General features: G+C 33.1%; 1 protein-coding gene across 1 annotated transcript in view; it reads left to right on the top strand.

The window, feature by feature from the left end:
• LOC114330047 (uncharacterized) overlaps window positions 1–13,704 on the top strand; it is a 164,503-nt gene that overhangs the window by 7,699 nt on the left and 143,100 nt on the right. Inside the window, exon 2 of the mRNA XM_028279345.2 lies at window positions 10,585–10,738. Coding sequence (XP_028135146.1) covers window positions 10,585–10,738 — 154 coding nt within the window. The remainder of the gene's footprint in view (window positions 1–10,584; window positions 10,739–13,704) is intronic.

Here is a 13,704-nt window from a genome sequence, read left to right as displayed (position 1 = left end):
TTCTGTTAATCCGGACCTGGATTTTTCTTGTGATTAATCATTGGGTCGTTCCAATGTGGTAAATAAGTATTGATTAATTTTAAAATGAGTATTTATTCAATAGCTTTAATAATTTATAATTAAAAGTTAATAATACCTGCTTTTTAATGTCAGAGTTCTTAAAAAATTCAATATAATTTCAAAATTAAAGTCATAAAATTGTCTGGCCGAAAAATTGAAGCAAACGATTAGACTTAGTTTTTTGTGCTCTTTTCAAATATGCAAACAGATTTTCAAAATTTCAATATACAGGGTGTTGTTTTAAGGTTACAATTACTTTATAATTTTTTGTTAATCCGGACCTGGATTTTTTTTGTAATTAGTATGTCGGTCGTTTGGGTTTTGGATGAGACACATGTGTATCAAATATCAAAAAAATAGACAGGGTGGTTCTGAAGTTATCGCTTAGGAAAGAAATTGGCAAAATCGATAAAAGACCCTGTAACTCGGTTATAAAAGTCGATTGGGCAAAAAATGTAGTATACCTAGAACCGCCTCGGTGACCTCTATTCACAATTAAAGTATTTCCGTTTCCCAATGAAACACCTTGTATACTTTTTTATTACACCAGACTATATACCAATTTTTGTTAATTTATCTCATTTTACTTTTATCGCATACCTTTATCACAGTAAACACATAAATATTGCACTTGCTCTTTATTCCACACCATTTCAATTTATTCGTGTACGTAGATTAATGTTAAATACCAACGGTTTCCGTAATGGAAAAATAGCTAAAGAACACCTACAGTTTCAGTAAACCTCCATGAAAATCCCTACGGTGTTAATTCTTTCATATTCACCGTTATTGTTAATCGAATACTTCCCGACTAAGATTGATATTTCATTTAAAATAATAGAATGGCGCCCGAGGTGTAGCAATATCTTACAAGTAGAGCTGTTTTACTTGAATTGGAATATGACAGATCCTAAGGGAATAAAAAACAATTTTAGTCAAGGAAATTAAGCTGATAAAACGGCAAAACCTCGCAATTTTTTTGTCCAGCATCGATTTGTACAAAAATTTTGCATTAGGCTCATTACACCCTCTAGTTCATTTTCTATATTGAGCTGTTGTACGCTTTTGATTTTTTAAGGGTGAAAATTACCCTTATTTGTAAAAAATTATAAAATAACCTTTTAAACTTTAATATTGTCCACATTTGGTTCTTATTAGTTACATAATGATTGTTTTATGCTTTAAAATATACTATCATAATATCTCAACCCTAAAACCACCCTTGTTGGAGCTATATATAAAAAATTTACTTATCCTAAAAGAATAATTTCGGCTTGCATCGATTTACATAAAAATTTGGGATTAGGATCATCTCACCCTGTACTTCATATTCTATATCATTCTTAAGGGCGTTGATTATTTTTAGGGGTGTAAACTACCCCTTATTTTAAAAAATTGTATAAAAACATTGTAAACTTTAATATGGGTAAAATTTGGTTTTGATTGGTTAAATAATGATTGTTTTATAATTTAGAATATAATATCATAATATTTCAACCCTTAAAAACCACCCTTAATAACATTACACTTTTTATAAGTAGATATTTTATTAGATTTATACAGAAAAAAGTAGAATTAAAGAAATGTAGAATTTACAAAATATGTACAAATACAAATACACATAGTTTTTTAGTCATCTTCCAGTATACGAATCGGTTCTGTGGTATTATACATAGATTGGAAATTATCCATAAGCGGACTATCCGAATTTTTCGAAAAAAAAAAATTGTTTTATAAGCATAGCTCCTTCATTTTTGGTGTTAAAAAGTTTGTTGAAAAACGACTTTGTAGGATTTTTAAAGAGTTATAAGACTGTGTAAAATAAATTCCGTAAGATCCCTTAGTTTTTAATTAGGGTGGGTTTAAATGGCTCGAATAAGGGGGTGTCTGCTCGTAAATAGAGGTTTTAAACAGCTATATCTCGCTAACTGTTCACTATAATAAAAATATATTTACAGGTAAATTTTAGTTATTAAAAAAGCTACAATTTAGTGATTTATCATTTTTTTCGGATCTCCAGTATTTTCGGAGATATTTTGAAGTAAAAGCTGAAAAATGGGAAATTCCAAAAAATTAATTTTTCTTTAAACTCCAATTTTTCTAAAATTAGGCCTTTTAAATAGTTGAAACTTCTTAGGTGTATTGATAATACAAATATAAAAGGAATTACAGAAAGTTGAAGACCAATTTTTAATTAGGAGGGTAGTTAGGGGGTTGTTTTCTATGATTTTTTCATAGAGAAAAGCAGGTACCGACTTTTTTTTTGATCACGAGTCGCTTAATTTTCAGGCTAGAAACTCTTTATTATTTTTTTAAAAGGCCTGACTGTATACTTGAATAAATATTATTTAAGCTTTTTTCGAAAAATGCAAAGTTTTTCCGTTATTTTACTTTGAATATTTCAAATTATGCATTTGACGAAAAAAGCTAACTTTTGACATGCCGTATCTCGGTTTGTGTTGGTCTTAAAGATATTACAGAAAAATAATTTGGTTTATGTTAGTAATAGATACAATTTCGGTATCTACAGTTTTTTCGATTAAATGCATATTTTTCGAGGTATTCTCAAAAAACTCTCAAAAAAGTCGATTTTTTCGTCGAAAAACTGTTACTCTTCAAGCGCGAATAACTCGAAAAATATTAGTTTTACGAAGAAAACATAAAAAACATTTTTTTCTTAGAATTACTTTTTACATCGATTTACATGGTTAAAATGTAATAAAAAATTTCCGCCCTCGAGATGGGGTGGCAACCACCCCCAAGGCTTTAGCGTACAGCGGCATGATATAGAAAATAATCCTTGGACTATTCCCTACCTTCTGTGAAAATTTCAAGTAAATCCAAGCTGGACGAAAAAATTGCGAGCCAAAATGCTTCATTTCCTCCACTATTTTAAGTCTATGAATAATTTATGTATACAGGCATTATTTGTCTTACAAATCTTTAGAGTTTTCTTTTTTTTTGTATTTCTACTTTTTTAGGGATTTTGGTAACTTTTTTAATAAACACCGATAAGATATAAGATTCTTAAAAACATTAAAATCTGATCAGATTGTAATGTTCTTGAGCATTAAGGCACGATGACAACTATAGAAAAATCAATTAAAGCCTTGAAATAACCACTCACCTGTACGCTTAATTCAACATAAGCGGAAGCTTTGACGAACATAATATATAAACCCATTGGTTCCCTTGATGACTTTGTCGCCCACCGCATTTTTTCCAAATGAGCCAAACCATCATCGCTAACGCTAAGAATAGAATCTATCAATGCAAGTGGTAATAGAAATATTCATTCGCACATTTTTATGTTCTGTCGCAAAAGCGAGTATTTATGTTCTTCGAATAACGAATCCTCGAAGTGTTGCCAATTTAGATTGTGGATTGTGATTTAGTGGATAAACGGACATAAAAACTAAACACTAACTGAAGAATATCCGGAGGCGGCTCTAGCCCATGTAGCGCCCGTGTGCTGTCAATGCCCTGGCGCCTTTTGGTAGAAACGCAGTCAAATGGAATAGTCGAATAAGTACCTACCTTTTTTTCCTCATCTTTAAAGAGGGAGGGTCTGGAATCTTCATCTCAGACATGGGAAGACATCTCAGTCCAGAACGCCGCCTGACTGATCTTAGTGTAGGATTCATTCTTCGTAGCCCTAGCAATAGTTCCCGAGGTACTTTAAAACGCCCTCTCGTCGCCGAGGCTATGCCGAATGCCTACCTGCCAAACCAGACCCTCCTCTATCATCCAGCGCTCCGAAAGAGGAATGGCCGCTGCAAGGTCGACATCACTTCCGAAGCACTTTACCTTCATTACACTGTCACAAAATTTACACCTGTCTCTCTTCCCATTCTGTTCCTTTCTACTATCCATTTGTTGCACTCAAGCATCGTATGTGTAACGGTGTCCTGGTGTCTGCAGTATAGGCATTCATCAGTGTCAGCCTTTCCGAACTTAGAGAGGTAGGCTCTAAAACACCCATGTCCTGTGAGCACCTGCGTTAGGTGGACTACAATACCCAATATTTTAGGTTCAAGAGCAGCATCTTTTTCCACTGTGCCACATGCGCCGTGTTGTTCAATTCTTCTTGCCATCTTTCAATTGTCCTTTCTCTTTCCTGTCTTCTCTAGGCCATAGTGAGCTCTAGGTCTCTTCTCTCATATAGTTCTTTTCTTTTCACTACCAACACATGCAGCGGAACACATCCAGTGATGGCCCACAAGGCTGCGGCAGACACAGTCCTGTATCGCATGCCACTCGGAGCAGATTTGTTCTGTCCACTCGTGTCATGAGCCCCTGTAGGCCTCTATCTTTACCGCCTCATTCCAGACTGGTTCCGCGTAGAGGACGATCGACTGCACAACAACGTGTGAGGCCCTCCTCCTTTCGGATTTGGGTCCCCCAATGTTGGGCATAAGCCTCCCCAATGCAGCCGCACTGTTTGCAGCCTTCTGGGTCACCACACGCACGTGCTCCCCCCACTTTTCGTCTTGGTCCAACGTCACTCCTAGGTATTTTACGTGTTCTTGGGTATTAGACACGCCCCTGCACATTGTAGTTCCACACTTTGCCCGTTTCTTTTCCCTGTCAGAATGATGGCTTCGGTATTCTCTGCTGCGAGTTTCAGTCCGTGGTGTATCATCAATTCCTCACAACGCCGCCTGCGTTCCGTACCCGGTATTTAAGATCTGGCTCGTCCCCCGCCACTACCAGCTAGGTCGTCCGCGAATGCGAAGGGAGTCGTACCCTCTCCATATCCACAGTTCATCATCCCGTCATATGCCAGGTTCCATAGCGTCGGGCCCAAGACAGATCCTTTCTCCACCATAATTTTTTTCTCAGAAAGATAGTCCGCTACCACGTTCATCAGCTATCAAGGATATTCTCTCTCCTCCATTACCTTCATTACCTCGTTCCATTGCAGCGTATTGAATGCATTCCTAACATCGAACAACAACAGGGCCACCCGACAGTGTTCATCCCCTCTATTGCGCAAAGTATCAAATACATTCACCGTGCTTTTCCCTTTACAAAACCAAATTGCCTCTGGAATATGCCTCCCGACCTCTCAATCTTGCCATAACAGACGGGCGACTTTGGCCGGCCACTCTGTGGATCCACAAAAGTAGTTTCCGATGATTGACCGTGGGTTCTTATGTGGAGTGGACGTTGCATCACAGACGAGCGATTGTGGCCGGCCACAGTCGCTCGCATAAGAACTCACGGTAAACTACTTTTGTGGATCCACAGAGTGGCCGGCCACAGTCACCCGTCTGTTATGGCGCTAAGTGCCAATGTAATTTTTCATTAATCGTTTTAAAGCATATTTTATGTTGAAACAAAGTAAATGACCCGCTCTTTGGCGCTCGGCGCCCCCAATATGCCGGCGTCCGTATACACCGCACACCCTGCACAATAGGTAAAGCCGCCTCTGAGAATATCTGATAATAGAATAATAATATGATTGTATCAACTGTTGGCATTAATTTTTAGTTCTTACTTTACTCCCACATGTTCAATTAAAACTTGTTTATTTACTTATGTTGTTTGAGATCAATACATTCTTTACGTTTTATGCTTTTAAATAATATATTTCAAGTATATATCTAATAAATTTTATACAGGGTGTTTCATTGGTACATGTACAAACGTGAGCAAATAATAGGGAACTGTAATACTGTAATAACCAAGATGCATGGTGTTATCTATTTTCTCAATATTGTTAAGATCATAGGCGCAAAATGTCACCTGTCAAAATGTTCATTGTGTTTTAAATGTATTAATTTTTTTTTGAATCCTGAGAAAACTAATAAGTACTTTTGAAAAAATTAAACGCAGAATGGAAGATCACGTTATTACTGAGGGCTGAAAGTAACTGAAAACTTCTATAATGTTGATAGCAGTCTACATTTAAAACACATTAAACATTTTGACATGCGACATTTTGTGTCCTTACTCTTAAGTAGTCATAACTTATAGTAAACCCGATGTAAATAGATCATGTGTATAAAATGTGTGTTCACTTAAAAAGTACAATCAATTAACTTTCTGCCCCCCTTTAAAAAAATTGTTGCTCCCCCTTAATTTTTCTAACAATCGAATTTCATAAATACTTCAGCAAGAGTATAGATGGATGTTTTAGCATTTTAGTATTTTAGCAAGGGTATAGATTGTACCCTAAAAATTCGCGGCGAGAATTGTGGATTGCGTATACCTATTTTGCGGATCCATTTTTTTGACAACTATTCGACCTTTTTGGTTTGTATCCGAAAATAATATTTTGGAAACAGCTGCATGCCCCCTTGCACCAGTCTGGCACCTCCTAAGGTTAATTATTAACTTTATCTCTAGAAAATCTATTAATTATAACAGTACCCGTTAATCTATTTAAAGCATCAATTAAAAAAATGATTATAGCCAAAATGATCGCTAATATTTGAAACGAATAGGCACCAAAAGTAAGTAGAAGATCTATACCTATAGCAAAATCCAGGTCCGTGTTTGCAAAAGTTAAGAAATCTGTTGTTAGCTTGAGATAAAACACAGTATAAAATAATTTTTAAATTTGGTTCGTAAATATGAAAAGACAGAAAATTTTAAATGGACTCTTTCATTGTCGCAGTTATCAATCAACTACAAAAATATTGACAGAACAATCTACAATACAGTTGCGTCCATGATTTTTACCCGTTCGTCATCATTTAACCCTTTTCTTTGCAAACCGATATAAAAATGTGAAAACTGTTTTTTTTTTCTATTAATGCCCTTCTAGAATTATTTAAAAATTTTTGATATAGATATTTCACCTTTAATTTATTCCTAAGTACCAAATTTAAATTTGTTACTTTATACGATACAATACAAGAAGACTATACAAAAATATTATACAAGAACACTTTATATCATACACATACACTTTATTATCACTGATGATCCATGCATTTTCTGAGATTTCTAAGATTTGAACCGATTTCTCAGAACAAAGTTCAAATTTCATATATCTGAATTCATAAGAGTGCTCTTGCGTCATAATACCCCCCTCCCCCATTAAGTTTTAGGAAAATTATTTTTTCTAAAAATAAAAAAAGAGTTTGTAGTTTTAAAATAGAATTATTTATTTATGAAATATAATTATTATATTCTCAATAAAATCCTTCTAATCTAGGTAACTCCTTATTTGTGGTGATTTGCGTAATAGCTATTTGTATAACAAGGAAGGAAAGTGCTACTTTTCCTCCCGAGAATGAAGTTTCTCCCGAAGTTCCTCCCGAGAATATTATTATAAGTTAATTATTTTATGTAAATATTATATAAACTTACGTGCATAGAAATCGGCCCACCTAAATATTTGGTCATTTTTGAAGTCTCGTGTTTCCTAAACCTGTTGGCCGATTTAAGTGATTTTTTAATATGTTATAGCCTCATTCTTCAACAATATTGCTATAATAATATTATTGCCAAATAGGCAAGTGTTATTTTATACCGGGTGTAACAGTGATAGTGTATTTTTTTCCTCAAATTTCGGAGCACCCTGTAATATTATAGCGTATATAAAATATTGAAATTAAAACTCTACTGTAGCCTTAGGCTTTCTCAACATTTTTCTTTTTGATTCATTCTCTTATGTTGGATAATAAAAAAGTTAGGTATTTTAACAACTAGCAACGTTCTTCATCAATACAGGGTGTTTCAAAATAAGAGCGACAAACTTTAAGGGAAAATTCTGCATGAAAAATAATGATCGTTTCATTTATAAACATTTGTTCGCAAATACTTCGTTTTCGAGATAGGGGATGTTTTTTACAAACTGACGAATTATTTACTGCTCTAAAACCGGTTGAGATATGCAAATTAAATTTGGTGTGTTTTAAGAGGTAGTTATTGCGCATATTTGACATACAATTAAGAATTTTATATTCACCATTGCGTGCATACGGGTCATATTACCCGGTCATATTACCCGTATGCACGCGAATGGTGAACATACAATTCTTAACTGTATGCCAAAAAATGCAAAATAATTACCTATTAAAACCTACAGAATTTTATTTGTACATCTCGTGCGGTTTTAGAGCAATAAATATAAATCGGCAGATTGTACGAACAAATTCAACATCCCGTATTTCTGAAACGAAGCATTTGCGAACATATGATTATAAACCTAACTGTCATTATTTTTTCATGCAGAATTATCCCTTAAAGTTTGTCGCACTTATTTAGAAACACCCTGTATTGATGAAGAACGTTGCTAGTTGTTAAAAAACCTAACTTTTTTATTATCCAACATAAGCGAATGAATCAAAAAGAAAAATGTTAAGAAAGCCTAAGGCTACAGTAGAGTTGTAATTTCAATATTTTATATACGCTAGAATATTCCACAGGATGTTCCGAACTTTAAGGAAAAAACACACTATCATTGTTACACCCGGTATAAAATAACACTTACCTGTTTAGCAATAATATTATTACAGCGATATTGTCGACGAACAAGGCTATAACAAAGTAAAAAAATCACTTAAATCGGCCAACAGGTTTAGGAAATACGAGACTTAAAAAATGACCAAATTTTTAGGTGGGCCGATTTCTATGCACATAAGTTTATACAGTGCTAGTCAAAAGTCCGTATCCCCCCTCGTATCTTTTGAACGGTTATACCTATAATAGTGAAATTTGGAGATAGGAAATAAACGGACGTAAGCTTCTTAACTAGTCATGACAGGTGACGTAATAGTGACAGATGACTTTACAGCGCCACTGTGACAGATAATTTTAAATGGGACCTTATGGCAAGTGACACCTCGTTTGAAAGGTATTGAAAATACCTATTCAGTCATACTAATATTGTTTAAGTTTAAGCTAATTTTGACGAATTAATGAAATAAATATAAAATTGTAATTTCATTTAATTAATTCAAAATTCAAAATTCCGCCTATGATTACTTGTCAAAAAGGTTGACGTTGACGTAAAAACTACTAGAGAATCGAAAAACGTCAACTTTTTTGACAAAAAAACCATAGGCGTACATTTGAATTTTTATTAATTAAATGCGAAGCTACAATATTATATTTATTTAATTTATTCACCAAAATCAAAATCAACTAAAATACAAAAAAATTAGTATGGCTGAGTAGGTATTTTGAATACCTTTCAAACGAGGTATCACTTGCCATAAGGTCCCATTTAAAATTATCGGTCACAGTGGCTCTGTAACGTCATCTGTCACTATTACGTCACCTGTCATAACTAGTTAAGAAGCTTACGTCAGTTAATTTCCTCCATCCAAATTTCACTATTATAGGTAAAACCGTTCAAAAGATAAGAGGGGGGGTACGGACTTTTGACTAGCACTGTATAATATTTACATAAAATAATTAACTTATAATAATATGAATTTTTAGTATACATTAACTTTTAATTATTTATTAAAAAAAGATACGTAGAGCCGGGTTCGAACTCGGGACCTCTCGATTTGTAGTCTAATTCTCTACCACTGAGCCACCACCTATCGATCTATTAACGTACTTAAAAATATAATTTAAATCTCATTGCATTAGTCATATTTTTAAAAGAGTTTGAAATTAAAAAAAATCCATTTTTCCATATAATAGTTAAATATTGCATTGTTAGCTAGTTCTGAGCTATTCTGAAAATTTCAAGTACCTAGGTAGCTTAGAACTATTTTTAAAATGGATTACAAAATTTGCGGATATAGTGACATAGTTACAAAGACCAAGCTAAGTATATAAAAACGTTCTAAAATATAATATACTTACCTTAAAATTTCAATCTCCAATATAAAATTAGTAGTGAAAATAACTAGTAGTGCAACATAAATAACTTCTAAATGCAAAGACAGGACAAAAACAGCAAAAAATCCAACAAACTGGCAGAGCCAAATAAACAAACAAGAAACGTCACAAACATAAATTGTACTTAAACTCTGAAAACGTCCCAAGATCTTTTTGTACCTATCTCTTTTCGATGTACTGAGTCTAGAGCGTTCATAAAAATAACATGTGTCTTTACTTAATAACAGGCGGTAGCTAGTTTCATGCGTGGAAGACAATAATGCTAGATAAAAAGTATGTGTTTTATCTCGCCAGATATTAAAGACGCAAGGGTAAAGAACCCTGGACTCAATAAGTAAAAATTAAAGAACTCCAGTTTAAAAAAATAGTTAAATGGCTTGGACTTTGAACAAGATTTCTGCATATTCTACTAATATATTTTTGGAGTTCCTAAAAAAATATGAAATATTAAATTATTAAAAGTTACTCCATATAAAAAAATACAACTAAAATGTAATTTTACAAAAAAAATCGACTTTATATGTATTTTATTGCTATTTTTTGATCTTATTTTATATAAAAATATAGTTTTTATAAATAAATCCAAACAAAGCTATATTTTCTTAAATTTTTAAAACTGTCAAATAATTCAAGAGCTAATTCACAAGAAACAAAAACAAATATCAAATTAATTATAATCGTTAGTTAATTACTTTTAATTTAATTTATTTGCAGGTTTATGGACAGTCGGCAGCAGCTCACGTATTAGGTGACGAATGTAACAGTGATTGGGAGTGCCGAGAAGATATAACTGGTTCAATTTGTCACCGAGGAAGATGTGCTTGTCAACCGTTTTACGCAAGAGTCAATCAGACCACATGTTTACAAGGTAATAAAATAACCAATTATATTTTTTATTTAAAAAACAATTATTTTAATTATTAATTAATTATTAGTTTGATTAGAATTGGAAGTACTCGTATTCAATGCTTTTTTATTTTCGTATTCGATATTTTGCTTATATAACTTTATTTTGTGCACTCTTTAGTTTAATATACATGGTGGGCCAAAGAAAAGAGTCCACCTCGATATTTGGCAGTAGTTATTAGATTTTAAGAAAATGCCGAAACAGGTCGATTTTTATTTTTAGCGACGTAAAATACATTTTGCTCTTGTCAGAAATCAGAATAAAATGTCTTAGAATAGAATAAAATGTCTCAGAATAAAATACTTACATACATTTAAAACAAATAATATCTCACACAGTGAGAAAAGTCGACCATTGCAATGAGAAATAATTTTTCTCACGGGTTCTTCTACGATCTTCCATACTATAATCGCCGTTTCCATTGTAACATGTAGAATACAAACACAATGTTGTCAAATAAATGTGTTAAAGCAAAACCTACCAGGAATTACTTTTCAAAACTGTTCAAAAATAACTGTTAATTAGAATTTTAAAAAATAAGGCATATAAATTTTAAGAATATTAAATACCTACATGTATATGTATTTTATTTCAATGTATACATATAATATACCTAAAAGCACCTAAATTATTTAATTTTGAAGTTTGAACTCTTGACAAAACCGCATCCATAGAAAAAGTACAGTGTACAACACATGAGAAAATGATATAATTCTCCCTCTTGAAGTTTGAACTCTTGACAAAACCGCATCCATAGAAATAGTACAGTGTACAACACATGAGAAAATGACATAATTCTCCCTCGCTTTATTTGCGACCCTCGCCTCGTGCCTCGGCTCGTGCCAATAAACTTCCGCGCTCGTGAGAAATATGTCTTTTTTCTCACTTGTTGTACAATATATTATTTTATCATTTTTGACAGCTAGCAGTAAAATATATTTTGAAATAAATAAATTACATACATTCTTCTATTTTTGTCAATTAATATAATTAAAAAAAAGTTTTGGGCATCCTGTATAAATAATTGTGTCAATGTTTATATTACTCAATACAGAATTAAACACCCTTTCAAATGAGCTACCACACCACCCCTATTCCTCTTTAAAAAATCATTGATTACGTCATCACGCTCAGATGGATGACGTCACTAGTATGAAATATGTGCCAAAAAATTGCAATATAAAAATAGAAATTTACCTGTTTCTGTATTTCCTTAAAAGATAATAACTACTACCAAATATCGAGGTGGACTCTTTTCTTTGGTCCACCCTGTATTTTATCCTCCAGGAAAATAAGCAAAAATTGACCATGTTCGGGGCACTAAATTATCCAGGTATCTGATAACTTTTTTAGTTATTATAGACCTGTAGAAAGAAAACCTACCTGTTTCCTACCTGGAGTTCGGAGTCGTTTTTTAATTATTGTCAACAATTTACTACAAAAAACACGATTTTTACAATATTTTGCACCCGATTAATAGTAGATTATACCAGGAGTCAATAATGATGGCTATTATTCCCGAGGAATATTTACGAACCGAGCCGCGTTAGCGGCGAGGGAGTAACATTCCGAGGGAATGAGAGCCATTATTGCGAGTAGTATACTCTACTTTATCTACGACAAATTAATTAATTTAAGATTTTTAATAAACAACTTTATTTGTTAAAAACATTAAAATTGGTAATAGTACAATTAATAGTACAACATAGATTTAATCATTGAATAGAATGACCATAATGAAGACGGTTTATATTTTGCACTTAATTCAGCGAAATAGGCCAGCAGAACATTTTCGGAAAATGATTTCGCGTTGTTTCGAACACGCCATTCGTTGAAGGTTGCGTACGTTTTATTATAAATGGATTTCGATGTTTCAGGTATTAAGGTAGATGCTGTTGCTGTAGCTAGTTCTACAATTTCTGGTGGTGTACAATTAAAAGATTCTTCATTTTCGTCCATCTCAACACAAACTGTCAAATATACTATTCGTTTGACATTGACACTTTTTGAGGTTGATTATTTTGTTTCCGTGGTGAATTTTGTGATTGTTGTGCCAGAGGTATTAATAGCTATTAATCCCGCATTATTAATCCCTAAGGGATTATTATATGGCATTATATTGCAAACACCACAAGTATAATACATATATTATGTATCAGTCGTAGATAAAAAGCTTAATAGTCGACTTACAATAATTATATAATTTAATTCTGCAGAACATTGAATAAGCTTCAAAATGTTGATTTTTTTAGTTAAAAAGTCAATTTGTTGCTTCGAAAATTGCAAAAAAGTGAAAATCGTTGTTTGTTAATAACTTTTTTGCACGATTGATCATTTTTGACTGTTTACCGTGACATATTTTACGTCAGTAGGTGACATTTACTAGCAACTCGACGGTAAGTAATCAAACTCGACGGTAAGTACTCCAACTCGACGGTAAGTAATTCACTTACCGTCGAGTTAAAAAATCTCTTAATTTTAATTTATTTTTTGAAAGAATACAGAAAACTAACGAATTATTTATTAATATTGAAACTTATGGTACAATTTGTTAAATTATTTAATGAAATCCCACTTGTTTGGGCTGTGGTTTCACTTCTAACAGAAACTCCTGCAGAATCGCATACATTAGTAGTATTACTAGTATTGCACAATATTTTTTCGGCAAAATCTATTTTATTTTGAAGAGATTCTTCTACATAGCTTTCTGCCACTGTCGATGAACGCCAACCTCCATGACGCTTTAATCCGAGGACATCAACACCTTTATTAACCAAAAGCGTTGCTGATGTCCTCCTGAACGAATGGCCAGTTATAGTTCTCGGGATTAGGCAAATTTAAGAATTTGGCAATTTGAGAAGGCCAGCCCCCGATTGTCCCTTTCCCTATTACTTGAGCACAACATTTTCCTTCGGCGTATCTTAAGA

The sequence above is a fragment of the Diabrotica virgifera genome, chromosome 3 (genome assembly GCF_917563875.1).
Source record: "Diabrotica virgifera virgifera chromosome 3, PGI_DIABVI_V3a".
Classification (NCBI taxonomy): domain Eukaryota; kingdom Metazoa; phylum Arthropoda; class Insecta; order Coleoptera; family Chrysomelidae; genus Diabrotica; species Diabrotica virgifera.
The sequence above is the reverse complement of the archived record's forward strand: the minus strand, read 5'-3'. Positions and strand labels throughout refer to the sequence as shown.